Below are 15,516 nucleotides of genomic sequence, written 5' to 3'. Positions count from 1 at the left end.
TGCTCTGCTGTATGAGACCCACGAAACTAGTGTGCATATACCGGCATGTTGTAACTCGAAAGTGGAATAAATGTAATGCAGAGATGGTAGGGCATACCGGGGATTCAAAAACTCCAGGTGACAAAGAAAACCCTGATCCTCTACCACAGAGATGAGCTGGTTTTCCAGAGCGATTAATTTGATGACCCTCTCTGTATTATTTGTGGACATGTCGCTGAGGATGTTTCTCATAACTGAAAGTATCCGCGACTGTTTGCTGCTTTGGTCTCCTTGCCTGTACTCTCGAGTGAACACGTTGTATTCTATGAGTTTTTGTTTTGTATATGCTGTATCAAATGAGTAGTAAAATGCAGCTCCGCAAAAAGGCCATATAGCAGATGTTACATGTCACCGTTGGACTGCTTTCGCTTTCTAATTGACATTATTTCCACACTGCAGACACTTTATTCACAGGTTTGCCAGAGTAACGCCACGCGCGACATTAGACATTTTTCCTTCCCCAATGCTCCAAGGACTGTTTTCATCTCATTCAAGGGTTATCGTAACTGGAAAAAAGCTAAAATGAAAGACAGTGGTTTCTGTTTCTGGTCCCAGCTGTGACTTTACTGAGTTTCGCCAAGTGTTAGCAGCAGGAGGACGGTTAGCTCACCTCCCAGAGCCTCCAGCTGAATCACTGGAAACTGATTTAGGGACCGTCATTAAATTACTGAGCATAAATATAGTAATACAAAATAATTGCAGTTTTTCGATATCTTCAATGTCATGTGACCCAGTGACTCCAAACCAGCAGCATGAGACACACCGTTTTTTTATTGTACTTTAGTGCTTCCTCTATTTTGTATGAATATTAATATGCAGAAATTATGATTTTCTTATCAATAGCTTCCATGTCATATGGCCCACTGACTCCAAACCAGCAGTATATAAGCAGCGGTATTTAAAGGAGTCATCACCTGGTTTTTTACATATCCAGTCCCTCTTGGATCGCTTTGGATCAATTCTTAAAACTTATTAGAATTTTTTATTTTTTTTTATCAAACATAGAGCTTGTTCTGACACTTTTTCATACCGCGACTTTCTCACGCGAGATTATGCGCGAGGTTTTGACCGGTCCGGATGTGCATTGTATTAATATGTAATGAGGCGCACGCTGATTGGCCGCAGGAAGGACAGAGCCGGAATGGGGGGCGAGCCTGCATGCACACACAGACTCCAAAACATAAACAGCCCCCTGTCATGGCGCACACACTAAATGATGAACCTTACGTAAATAAATTCGATTCAATAAATACATTTCTGCATTGTGCCATTTTTGTAAGTCTCAATCTGTCAATTTTTTTTTCAAAAGTCTCACCAGTAGTCACTATTTAAAGGGTTATATTTTTTAAAAATTCTCACGGGGGGGCATGCCCCCGGACCCCCCTAGATTTTGTAAGTTAATGACTCAGAGCACCGCTGCTACAAATATTTATGGGGGAAAAACTGTGTTATTGTTTTTTTAATGTCTCTTCTTTTACATGTACAGTATACAGCCTGTATGAACCTACTCACACAATGTTTTTGTACTTTTCAGACTGGGGGCAAAATTGACTTATGACTTCTTTTCAGGTTTATGGAGATGTTCTGATGTAACATACCCTTTTGTAACTCTGTGAGCCTTTTTGGGTAATTTGTTGATACAGCAGCTCAGATTTACATGCATGAAATGTCCCTTTCATGTCCCCTTAACTGCTGTGAATACTGTATATATTGTACTGTATTTCTCATGACTTTATCAGTAAAGACCTTACCTGTCAAAAAGTGTTCAAGCTACTGGGGGACAAATAGGGAGAATGTGTGTTCTGAGTAAACAATAAAAGCGATGTCCAGTACCTTGTTTGAGTGCCATTCCCATTTATTACTACAGTGTATTTACGCTCACCTTAGTACAGCTCAGTCCATAGGTCTTCATGGATACGTTTTTATTTGGATAGTTTTTTCTTGTACAAATGCTGTCTGCAACACTGGCACTCTGACACATCAAATTTGTTTGCTTCCCCTCTCACACATCTGCCACTTATCACCTGTCTTACCTTAATGCCTTTCCTGTGATAATGGCCCATCTACAGTAGTGTTACCATACTTCCATCTCCTATTAATTGAGATCACATTGTATGGTCACTTATTCCTAATATGTACTGTTTCACGCAGATGGCTTCAGTTTGAGGCTGCACTGAAATGATAAAGTGTACGCTGGATGATGGAGCCGCAGCCAAACATTATTTTTATTGTCGATGATATCATCAATTAGTTGATTGGTCATTAAATAGTTTTTTGAAATAGTGAATAGATTTAATTTCCCATGGAACAGTGATTGTTGGGCTCAGATGATGACACGTCAAACACTCTTCCATCCAAAGTCAACGTTAGCCTTTACATTTACTTGTTGGTAGTGTCCGACCGATGGGGATTTTTTGGCCCGATAACGATAGCCGATATTAGAGGGGGTGCAATCAGCGATAGCCGATATGCAACCGATATAGTGAGTTTTTGAGCTGGAATGAAAACAGGCCTTGGATTGCGCATAGATTTTGCACCGATATGATTATGCAATAGTACAGTCACAGTGACAGTAGTACAGACAGATGCTTTCTCATACCAATGTCTTTATTCAAAACTTTTAACATTTAGCAGACTTTTTTTAAATGACATTTAGCATTTGAACTTGTTCAGTTAATTTGTAAATAGAGAACCATTCATTTTACTGTGTTAATTCATATTTGCATGCAAAACAGACGGCACAGTGATCTCAGCTGCCTACATCTGCTGCTTTTATTGTTTTTAACAAAGAAGAAAACAGCGCTTGATTGCTAAAAGGCAAAGCCCGTGTGGCGCTGGCAGTGGCCACGTATAAGAGACACTAGCGTTGATGAGGAAGTGATGCGGCACACTCGTAGCCTTGATGTTAAATATGCCTGACGTTACTTCATTTATTGTGTTATCGAACAGACATGGCCAACATTTCGACCTGGAGGTCTTCATCAGGGCAAAAGAACAAAGCAAAGTGACAGAGTTTAAATGGCGAACTGATGCGGTGGTTGTGTCCACACACCCAGGTTGGTTTATGTGACTAAAGCGGACATTTCGGCGCAGGAGGGAGCGGAGCGTGGATGCGATCTCCTTCAACCATGCACGGAAAAGGGGAATTTATTGAGAAACAATGCCCAGGTCAACAATGCATGCCAAAAAACATGTTGTTCATTCGTCCCCTCCATAAACCAACCCAGCTGTGGACACACACAATTGAACCAAGCCAAAAATGACGACGACGGCGCCCCACTGGACAAAATAAATCAATACACCAGCACGTGCTTTTGTCATTGTCACACTTTTTTTTCTATCGGCACAACATTTCACCGATACGATAGAACCCCCGATAGAAATTGGGCCCCGATATATATATTTAATCTTATGATTTATCTAACCTGCATAAGGCTCAAACTGACTTTATGTCAGGTATAAAGAAAAACTCTAATAACTGTTGAAAAAATAGCCAAGCGTCTCACTAATGGTCTCATTAGCTTATGTAGTTCATGTAAAAGCAGAATGATTAAACTGAGACTGTTTCATAAGCAGCTAAAAGTTCCTTGTAGTACGTTAAATGTGGTGGGATATTCTCTACAGATCTTGTTTTAGGATCTGAGAAAGTCAAACTAAACATAACTGTCAGATTCACTTTCAACAAAGCAACATACAACATTTTTTTTGTAATTTTAAACAATTAAACTTACACAAAACATCAAGATATAGTGCGTGTGTGGCTGTTCCATGTTTGTTAGTTGCTCTAAGTGAGTAACGTCCAATATCATGTCTCGTCCAGCGCTGTGGGGTTTGTATTTCTTTTTTATCTTTCAGCCAGGTGATGTCAGGTTGAGGCAGTCCCTCTGGTTCACATATAGTTTGGGAAAAATCACCCACTTTAACCTCATAGTGGTCATCGAAGGCAAACGAAGGTCTGTCTGTGAACATTGTATCAAAAGTACTTGTCAGAAAAAATTATGGAAGAAGATACAGACCTACAAAACTTATCAACACTTTGTGCAATGCAGGTGGAAATCATGGAAAAAGTTTATATGATAGTGAAATATAACTAAAACAAGTCTGCACTCACTCATTCGATTGTGATGTTGATAGAAATGTGTCCTTTCCCTAATCCATTTTTAAATACAGCTGTGTACTCTCCTGAGTCACTCCGGTTGAGCAGCTTATCTGCCTCGATCTCTTCGATCTGATAGTACCACTGAATCGTGGCTGGAGGGTTCGCATCAGCTCGACAGGGCAACATGTTCAGACTGAACTTACCCTCCACACCAATGAAAGGTCCTGAACAGTTTATGATCAGTGGCGCATCTGCAATAAAACATCAGCATACATTGATCAAAAGTGTATCTTAGTAATGTGGTGTTTTACAAGTAAAATTAATAAATAAATGATAAACTCACAGAGCACAACAGCAGGATAAGACAGTGAAGTTGTAGTCAGATTGAGCTCTGGTCCAAGGTGCTGCACAGCTTCACATCTGAAAAGTGCTCCGTTGTGATGTCTGTCAGCAGTGAGTCTCAAGGAAGAGGACACATTGTCTGGGGTCACAGTGTCTCCATTGAACGTTTCAGTGGAAAGCTTTTCATTGTCTCGGTACCAAATCACTGTGAGGTTCTGCACGGGGGCCACATTGGCGATGTTGCAATCCAACGTGTGCTCTCTTCCCTCCACCATCGGACCACCATCCACACCGGAGAGTGTGACTGTGTCTGGAGTCTCTGTTAATAAAGCAGAGGGAAGATAACTAGTGGGGGATAAAAACAAATGTAATGATATTCCTTAGACTGAACATTTGTACCAAAAATATGCAAAAACGAATGTTGAATTTTTTCGAACAAAACAAATGTAACCATATCCCTGCAACTGTAACCACAGTTGTACAAGTAATATACATACACAAGTGTAGCATTCAAGGGGCTCTGTGGAACTGCTGTGTTGTGCTGTGTTGTTAGTTTATGTTGGAGGACTTCATTACAAGATTAACACGAGCTACTGCTTCTGTTAGCAGCTGCATCAAACAACTTCAACAAATCATCCACAGGCTCATACAGGCGATCGAGAGAGTCTCATTTTACGTTACAATCCCCTCACATATGTCCCACAACAAGTGATTTACACTATCATATCTTCCACAATACTTTGCTTGTAATATGGCACTGATACAGAACTATAACATGTTTCTGTTATCAGTAAATGTTACTTTACATCATCACATCAAACATTTTATAGGATAATCCCCTCAACGTGAAGATAGAAGATAGTACTCACTATAAACAGTGATGTCTGGTGTCACAGAGCACTGCTCGCCATTCTTCTGAGTCATGTAGCACTGAGGGTAAATGTTCCACTCTTCCACTTTCTCAACTGTCCAGGTGAGAGAAGACTTCTGTTCAAACCCTGTGCCTCCGAACGCAGCCTCCCAGCCCATTCCCAAGAAGTCTGTGGTTGATGCTACGCTGCAGTCAACTGACACTCGATCTCCAAATCTCACCACGACTTCAGCAGGCGTCAGTATCAGGGGGCAATCTGTCAAGTGATAAAACAAGCATATTAGATCAGAGCTTTATTTTGGTGAAGCAAAGTTGAACCAAAGACATCTTTGTTTCAGTGCTGCACCACCAGACGACAGAGCAGCTTCTTCACTAAGGCTGTCAAGATTTGTCATTCAAATCCACTACAAGGAACTTTGACTTTTACTTGGGGCCATTTGGACAACAGAAGACAAGGTTGAAGCAAAGTAAACTGTTTCAGTGCTGTACCAGCAGACTATGGAGCAGACGCTCAATTCATCCTGGACACTACACAATTATAAATAGTTTTCATTTATGACTTATCTAACCTGCACAAGTCTCAATTTGACTTTATGTCAGGCATATAGAAAAAACTGTAATAACTGTTGAGAAATAGCCAGGCGTCTCACTAATGGTCTCATTGGCTTATGTAGTTCATGTAAAAGCAGAATGATTAAACTGAGACTGTTTCATAAGCAGCTAAAAGTTCCTTGTAGTACGTTAAATGTGGTGGGATATTCTCTACAGATCTTGTTTTAGGATCTGAGAAAGTAAAACTAAACATAACTGTCAGATTCACTTTCAACAAAGCAACATACAGAAATATTTTTGTAATTTTAAACAATAAAACTTACACAGAACATCAAGATATACTGTGTGTGTGGCTGTTCCATGTTTGTTAGTTGCTCTAAGTGAGTAATTTCCACTATCATGCTTCGTCCATGGAAATCATGGAAAAAGTTTATATGATGAAATATATGAAATATAACTCATACAAGTCTGCACTCACATTCAATTCTGATGTCAGTAGAAATGTTTTTTCTCCCTATTACATTTTCAAAAACAATACAATTTTTGATCATTGGCTCATCGACAATTAAACATCAGCACACATTAATCAAAAGTGTTTAACAGGTGAAATAATACAATAATAAATAGATAAATGATAAACTCACACTGCACAACAGCAGTATAAGGCTTTGAAGTTGTAGTCAGATTGAGCTCTGGTCCAAGGTGCAGCACAGCTTCACATTTGAAACGTGCTCCGTTGTGATGTCTGTCAGCAGTGAGTCTCAAGGAAGAGGACACACTGACTGGGGTCACAGTGTCTCCATTGAACGTTTCAGTGGAAAGCTTTTCATTGTCTCGGTACCAAATCACTGTGAGGTTCTGCACGGGGGCCACATTGGCGATGTTGCAATCCAACATGTATGCGCTTCTCTTCACCATCGGACCATCATCCACACCGGAGAGTGTGACTGTGTCTGGAGTCTCTGTTAATAAAGCAGAGGGAAGATAACTAGTGGGGGATAAAAACAAATGTAATGATATTCCTTAGACTGAACATTTGTACCAAAAATATGCAAAAACGAATGTTGAATTTTTTCGAACAAAACAAATGTAACCATATCCCTGCAACTGTAACCACAGTTGTACAAGTAATATACATACACAAGTGTGGCATTCAAGGGGCTCTGTGGAACTGCTGTGTTGTGCTGTGTTGTTAGTTTATGTTGGAGGACTTCATTACAAGATTAACACGAGCTACTGCTTCTGTTAGCAGCTGCATCAAACAACTTCAACAAATCATCCACAGGCTCGTACAGGCGACCGAGAGAGTCTCATTTTACGTTACAATCCCCTCACATATGACCCACAACAAGTGATTTACACTTTCATATCTTCCACAATACTTTGCTTGTAATATGGCACTGATACAGAACTATAACATGTTTCTGTTATCAGTAAATGTTACTTTACATCATCACATCAAACATTTTATAGGATAATCTCCTCAACATGAAGATAGAAGATAGTACTCACTAGGGGTGTCAACGTTTACAATTTTTTCTACACGTGTAAACGGGGCTTCTAACCGACGTGTAACCGGTTACACGTCGGAGATTTATGATCTCTTCTATCGCAGTTGCGGTAGCACCTATGGCAGCAGCAGTCTCTCCCTCCAACTTGTTCGGGTGTTTCCATCACAGGTGGTTTAGCATGGATCCCGTGCTGTTGTTGTAAGCCAACTTTGCCTGACATAGCCTCCACTCAACTTGATTTCCACTGGCAGTTTGTTCAAAAAACACACAGTGCTCCGCTTGTTGACCGCCGCCATTGTGTCCCACAGTCAACTTGAAGTGACGTGACGCGACACTGGCTGTGGCTGCGGGGTTTTTATTTTTTTATTTTTTTATATCAACGTAACATTGTGCCCCATTCATCTATTATGTATGCGGATAACTGCGCTAGTGGGAACATTTAAGTGTACAGTTAGTTAATGTTATTATCTGAAGCTTTCAGGCAACATTATCTTACTTTCACTTTAAAAAATTGCGTCCGTCCAATTTTCCTTCGGGCGTCGGTATCAATTTATAGCGGGTCGGCTCTGGTACGCAATGTAATCTGTGCTACTGTCGGAAAACGGGTCGGATGCGGTGACCTGTGCAGGACTCTGCTCTAAGTGAACATTTTAATCCTCCAGCCAATTATCAAGCTAAATATCCAACATGCTAGTTAACGTCAAAGACTGCGGTGGAAGACGACGGTAAAATATTTCCACTGGATTTATTTATGCCTGAATTTTTAAGGTGTGGCGGCTTTTATTTTGCCGTGGCGGTGCGCCACAGTCAATAACATGTAGGGGAAACCCTGAATACTATATGTATTGATGAGAAATGAACGAGGAGGAGGATGAGGAAGACAAAAAGACGTGTAAACGGTTATTGATTTTTCTAAACGGTTATGATTTGTTATCCGTGTACCCGTTTACACGTGTAGACGTTGACACCCCTAGTACTCACTATAAACAGTGACGTCTGGTGTCACAGAGCACTGCTCGCCATTCTTCTGAGTCATGTAGCACTGGGGGTAAATGTTCCACTCTTCCACTTTCTCAACTGTCCAGGTGAGAGAAGACTTCTGTTCAAACCCTGTGCCTCCGGACGCAGCCTCCCAGCCCATTCCCAAGAAGTCTGTGGTTGATGCTACGCTGCAGTCAACTGACACTCGATCTCCAAATCTCACCACGACTTCAGCAGGCGTCAGTATCAGGGGGCAATCTGTCAAGTGAAAAACAAGCATATTAGATCAGAGCTTTATTTTGGTGAAGCAAAGATATCTTTGTTTCAGTGCTGCACCACCAGACGACAGAGCAGCTTCTTAACTAAGGCTGTCAAGATTTGTCATTCAAATCCACTACAAGGAACTTTGACTTTTACTTGGGGCCATTTGGACAACAGAAGACAAGGTTGAAGCAAAGTAAACTGTTTCAGTGCTGTACCAGCAGACTATAGAGCAGACGCTCAATTCATCCTGGACACTACACCATTATAAATAGTTTTCATTTATGACTTATCTAACCTGCACAAGTCTCAATTTGACTTTATGTCAGGCATATAGAAAAAACTGTAATAACTGTTGAGAAATAGCCAGGCGTCTCACTAATGGTCTCATTGGCTTATGTAGTTCATGTCAAAGCAGAATGATTAAACTGAGACTGTTTCATAAGCAGCTAAAAGTTCCTTGTAGTACGTTAAATGTGGTGGGATATTCTCTACAGATCTTGTTTTAGGATCTGAGAAAGTAAAACTAAACATAACTGTCAGATTCACTTTCAACAAAGCAACATACAGAAATATTTTTGTAATTTTAAACAATAAAACTTACACAGAACATCAAGATATACTGTGTGTGTGGCTGTTCCATGTTTGTTAGTTGCTCTAAGTAAGTAATTTCCACTATCATGCTTCGTCCATGGAAATCATGGAAAAAGTTTATATGATGAAATATATGAAATATAACTCACACAAGTCTGCACTCACATTCAATTCTGATGTCAGTAGAAATGTTTTTTCTCCCCATTACATTTTCAAAAACAATACAATTTTTGATCATTGGCTCATCGACAATTAAACATCAGCACACATTAATCAAAAGTGTTTAACAGGTGAAATAATACAATAATAAATAGATAAATGATAAACTCACACTGCACAACAGCAGTATAAGGCTTTGAAGTTGTAGTCAGATTGAGCTCTGGTCCAAGGTGCAGCACAGCTTCACATCTGAAAAGTGCTCCATTGTGATGTCTGTCAGCAGTGACTCTCAAGGAAGAGGACACACTGACTGGGGTCACAGTGTCTCCATTGAACGTTTCAGTGGAAAGCTTTTCATTGTCTCGATACCAAATCACTGTGAGGTTCTGCAGGGGGGCCACATTGGCGATGTTGCAATCCAACATGTATGCGCTTCTCTCCACCATCGGACCATCATCCACACCGGAGAGTGTGACTGTGTCTGGAGTCTCTGTTAATAAAGCAGAGGGAAGATAACTAGTGGGGGATAAAAACAAATGTAATGATATTCCTTAGACTGAACATTTGTACCAAAAATATGCAAAAACGAATGTTGAATTTTTTCGAACAAAACAAATGTAACCATATCCCTGCAACTGTAACCACAGTTGTACAAGTAATATACATACACAAGTGTAGCATTCAAGGGGCTCTGTGGAACTGCTGTGTTGTGCTGTGTTGTTAGTTTATGTTGGAGGACTTCATTACAAGATTAACACGAGCTACTGCTTCTGTTAGCAGCTGCATCAAACAACTTCAACAAATCATCCACAGGCTCATACAGGCGACCGAGAGAGTCTCATTTTACGTTACAATCCCCTCACATATGTCCCACAACAAGTGATTTACACTATCATATCTTCCACAATACTTTGCTTGTAATATGGCACTGATACAGAACTATAACATGTTTCTGTTATCAGTAAATGTTACTTTACATCATCACATCAAACATTTTATAGGATAATTCCCTCAACATGAAGATAGAAGATAGTACTCACTATAAACAGTGACGTCTGGTGTCACAGAGCACTGCTCGCCATTCTTCCGAGTCATGTAGCACTGAGGGTAAATGTTCCACTCTTCCACTTTCTCAACTGTCCAGGTGAGAGAAGACTTCTGTTCAAACCCTGTGCCTCCGAACGCAGCCTCCCAGCCCATTCCCAAGAAGTCTGTGGTTGATGCTATGCTGCAGTCAACTGACACTGGATCTCCAAATCTCACCACGACTTCAGCAGGCGTCAGTATCAGGGGGCAATCTGTCAAGTGATAAAACAAACATATTAGATCAGAGCTTTATTTTGGTGAAGCAAAGTTGAACCAAAGATATCTTTGTTTCAGTGCTGCACCACCAGACGACAGAGCAGCTTCTTCACTAAGGCTGTCAAGATTTGTCATTCAAATCCACTACAAGGAACTTTGACTTTTACTTGGGGCCATTTGGACAACAGAAGACGATGTTGAAGCAAAGTAAACTGTTTCAGTGCTGTACCAGCAGACTATAGAGCAGACCCTCAATTCATCCTGGACACTACACCATTATAAATAGTTTTCGTTTATGACTTATCTAACCTGCACAAGTCTCAATTTGACTTTATGTCAGGCATATAGAAAAAACTGTAATAACTGTTGAGAAATAGCCAGGCGTCTCACTAATGGTCTCATTGGCTTATGTAGTTCATGTAAAAGCAGAATGATTAAACTGAGACTGTTTCATAAGCAGCTAAAAGTTCCTTGTAGTACGTTAAATGTGGTGGGATATTCTCTACAGATCTTGTTTTAGGATCTGAGAAAGTCAAACTAAACATAACTGTCAGATTCACTTTCAACAAAGCAACATACAGAAATATTTTTGTAATTTTAAACAATAAAACTTACACAGAACTTCAAGATGTACTGTGTGTGTGGCTGTTCCATGTTTGTTAGTTGCTCTAAGTAAGTAATTTCCACTATCATGCTTCGTCCATGGAAATCATGGAAAAAGTTTATATGATGAAATATATGAAATATAACTCACACAAGTCTGCACTCACATTCAATTCTGATGTCAGTAGAAATGTTTTTTCTCCCTATTACATTTTCAAAAACAATACAATTTTTGATCATTGGCTCATCGACAATTAAACATCAGCACACATTAATCAAAAGTGTTTAACAGGTGAAATAATACAATAATAAATAGATAAATGATAAACTCACACTGCACAACAGCAGGATAAGGCTTTGAAGTTGTAGTCAGATTGAGCTCTGGTCCAAGGTGCAGCACAGCTTCACATCTGAAAAGTGCTCCGTTGTGATGTCTGTCAGCAGTGACTCTCAAGGAAGAGGACACAGTGACTGGGGTCACAGTGTCTCCATTGAACGTTTCAGTGGAAAGCTTTTCATTGTCTTGGTACCAAATCACTGTGAGGTTCTGCACGGGGGCCACATTGGCGATGTTGCAATCCAACATGTATGCGCTTCTCTCCACCATCAGACCATCATCCACACCGGAGAGTGTGACTGTGTCTGGAGTCTCTGTTAATAAAGCAGAGGGAAGATAACTAGTGGGGGATAAAAACAAATGTAATGATATTCCTTAGACTGAACATTTGTACCAAAAATATGCAAAAACGAATGTTGAATTTTTTCGAACAAAACAAATGTAACCATATCCCTGCAACTGTAACCACAGTTGTACAAGTAATAAACATACACAAGTGTGGCATTAAAGGGGCTCTGTGGAACTGCTGTGTTGTGCTGTGTTGTTAGTTTATGTTGGAGGACTTCATTACAAGATTAACACGAGCTACTGCTTCTCTGTTAGCAGCTGCATCAAACAACTTCAACAAATCATCCACGGACTCGTACAGGCGACCGAGAGAGTCTCATTTTACGTTACAATCCCCTCACATATGTCCCACAACAAGTGATTTACACTTTCATATCTTCCACAATACTTTGCTTGTAATATGGCACTGAAACAGAACTATAACATGTTTCTGTTATCAGTAAATGTTACTTTACATCATCACGTCAAACATTTTATAGGATAATCCCCTCAACGTGAAGATAGAAGATAGTACTCACTATAAACAGTGACATCTGGTGTCACAGAGCACTGCTCGCCATTCTTCAGAGTCATGTAGCACTGAGGGTAAATGTTCCACTCTTCCACTTTCTCAACTGTCCAGGTGAGAGAAGACTTCTGTTCAAACCCTGTGCCTCCGAACGCAGCCTCCCAGCCCATTCCCAAGAAGTCTGTGGTTGATGCTACGCTGCAATCAACTGACACTGGATCTCCAAATCTCACCACGACTTCAGCAGGCGTCAGTATCAGGGGGCAATCTGTCAAGTGATAAAACAAGCATATTAGATCAGAGCTTTATTTTGGTGAAGCAAAGTTGAACCAAAGATATCTTTGTTTCAGTGCTGCACCACCAGACGACAGAGCAGCTTCTTCACTAAGGCTGTCAAGATTTGTCATTCAAATCCACTACAAGGAACTTTGACTTTTACTTGGGGCCATTTGGACAACAGAAGACAAGGTTGAAGCAAAGTAAACTGTTTCCGTGCTGTACCAGCAGACTATAGAGCAGACGCTCAATTCATCCTGGACACTACACCATTATAAATAGTTTTCATTTATGACTTATCTAACCTGCACAAGTCTCAATTTGACTTTATGTCAGGCATATAGAAAAAACTCTAATAACTGTTGAGAAATAGCCAGGCGTCTCACTAATGGTCTCATTGGCTTATGTAGTTCATGTAAAAGCAGAATGATTAAACTGAGACTGTTTCATAAGCAGCTAAAAGTTCCTTGTAGTACGTTAAATGTGGTGGGATATTCTCTACAGATCTTGTTTTAGGATCTGAGAAAGTAAAACTAAACATAACTGTCAGATTCACTTTCAACAAAGCAACATACAGAAATATTTTTGTAATTTTAAACAATAAAACATACACAGAACTTCAAGATATACTGTGTGTGTGGGGCTGTTCCATGTTTGTTAGTTGCTCTAAGTAAGTAATTTCCACTATCATGCTTCGACCATGGAAATCATGGAAAAAGTTTATATGATGAAATATATGAAATATAACTCATACAAGTCTGCACTCACATTCAATTCTGATGTCAGTAGAAATGTTTTTTCTCCCTATTACATTTTCAAAAACAATACAATTTTTGATCATTGGCTCATCGACAATTAAACATCAGCACACATTAATCAAAAGTCTTTAACAGGTGAAATAATACAATAATAAATAGATAAATGATAAACTCACACTGCACTACAGCAGTATAAGGCTTTGAAGTTGTAGTCAGATTGAGCTCTGGTCCAAGGTGCAGCACAGCTTCACATCTGAAAAGTGCTCCGTTGTGATGTCTGTCAGCAGTGACTCTCAAGGAAGAGGACACAGTGACTGGGGTCACAGTGTCTCCATTGAACGTTTCAGTGGAAAGCTTTTCATTGTCTCGGTACCAAATCACTGTGAGGTTCTGCACGGGGGCCACATTGGCGATGTTGCAATCCAACATGTATGCGCTTCTCTCCACCATCGGACCATCATCCACACCGGAGAGTGTGACTGTGTCTGGAGTCTCTGTGAATAAAGCAGAGGGAAGATAACTAGTGGGGGATAAAAACAAATGTAATGATATTCCTTAGACTGAACATTTGTACAAAAAATATGCATAAACGAATGTTGAATTTTTTTAGCTGTAAAAATTTGCTTTATACCAAAGCCAGACATTTGGCTCAAATCCGTCCAAAATATTCTTTTTTGGGGGGGCAAGTCAAGTCCTGTATCCCGTCTATTGTAAAGAGAAAGGTAAGGTATTGGTACCTGTCAAGTGATGATATTATCGTCTAATTTATTTAACCTGTTCAAAATGTATGACAAAGAAATAATTTTTTTTTTTACTGAGAGTAGGAAATAAATGTAATGTTAGTTTTCTTGTTTCTTCTCAATGAAAAATATTCCCTCCCAGTCACTTTTAAAGAGTGTAATACTGACAGACAAGCTACAAGAACTAAAATAAACAGAGAAGTCAGTTGAGTCATGTCAGGTCACAAGTCTTTAACTTCCAAGTCCAAGTCGAGTCTCAGGTCATTCATTTCCTGCTGAGTCGTCAAAACAAACATCAATGGCTCAAGTCCACATGTCTGACCCGGGTCCAATTCATTTCCAAACGAGGCTGTTTTACATTTCTCCCATATTGACTTTGCTTCTGATGTGGCAAAAAGCAACATTAGATGATGAAGCCTGAAGAACACTTACTGTATATGGTGATTCCAAGTTCTCTGCTGCATTCCAGAGTCTCACTCAGCTTTATTCTGCACTCAGCCGTCACGCTCCAGTTTGACAGGGACAATGGCCCTGAGACAAAATTCTCATCATCGTTGTCATTGTGGTATGTGTTTCCAAGTTTTAACACTAACCCATCATGAAACTCTTCAGAGCTTGAGCAGTTTACAAGGACTGTGTCTCCATATTCCCCTATAACCTCAGGAGGATCCAGGGTGATAGGGTTGATGTCATCAGGGCACGAACTGTCTGCATCTGTTGATGGACAATTTTTATCTTTATTAGAGTTGGAGTGAACGTTATTGCACTCACTCGACTCAGATATTAAATGCATGAGAACCCTGAGAAGAACCCTAAAGTCATACTTGAGTAAAGATGTTGTGTTAAAATATTACTTTACATTACATCAGTACAGGTCTGAAGATATATGATATTAAATGGACTTAAGTATCAAAAGTAAAAGTGAATTATGTATATATACTAGGGGTGTCAACGTTTACAATTTTTTCTACACGTGTAAACGGGGCTTCTAACCGACGTGTACACGGTTACACGTCGGAGATTTATGATCTCTTCTATCGCAGTTGCGGTAGCACCGATGCCAGCAGCAGTCTCTCCCTCCAGCTTGTTCGGGTGTTTCCATCACAGGTGGTTTAGCATGGATCCCGTGCTGTTGTTGTAAGCCAACTTTGCCTGACATAGCCTAAACTCAACTTGATTTCCACTGGCAGTTTGTTCAAAAAACACACAGTGCTCCGCTTGTTGACCGCCGCCAT

General features: G+C 40.1%; 1 protein-coding gene across 1 annotated transcript in view; it reads right to left on the bottom strand.

The window, feature by feature from the left end:
* LOC115576052 (hemicentin-1) overlaps nucleotides 1–15,516 on the bottom strand; it is a 40,679-nt gene that overhangs the window by 22,821 nt on the left and 2,342 nt on the right. The window contains exons 2-10 of the mRNA XM_030408542.1: nucleotides 14,714–14,995; nucleotides 13,718–14,035; nucleotides 12,518–12,775; nucleotides 11,648–11,965; nucleotides 10,450–10,707; nucleotides 9,582–9,899; nucleotides 8,396–8,653; nucleotides 6,548–6,865; nucleotides 5,350–5,607 (exon numbers count right to left, since the gene is read on the bottom strand). Of these exons, the coding sequence (XP_030264402.1) occupies nucleotides 5,350–5,607; nucleotides 6,548–6,865; nucleotides 8,396–8,653; nucleotides 9,582–9,899; nucleotides 10,450–10,707; nucleotides 11,648–11,965; nucleotides 12,518–12,775; nucleotides 13,718–14,035; nucleotides 14,714–14,995 (2,586 nt within the window). The remainder of the gene's footprint in view (nucleotides 1–5,349; nucleotides 5,608–6,547; nucleotides 6,866–8,395; nucleotides 8,654–9,581; nucleotides 9,900–10,449; nucleotides 10,708–11,647; nucleotides 11,966–12,517; nucleotides 12,776–13,717; nucleotides 14,036–14,713; nucleotides 14,996–15,516) is intronic.

This window comes from Sparus aurata, chromosome 23 (genome assembly GCF_900880675.1).
Source record: "Sparus aurata chromosome 23, fSpaAur1.1, whole genome shotgun sequence".
NCBI classification, from domain to species: domain Eukaryota; kingdom Metazoa; phylum Chordata; class Actinopteri; order Spariformes; family Sparidae; genus Sparus; species Sparus aurata.
The sequence above is the reverse complement of the archived record's forward strand: the minus strand, read 5'-3'. Positions and strand labels throughout refer to the sequence as shown.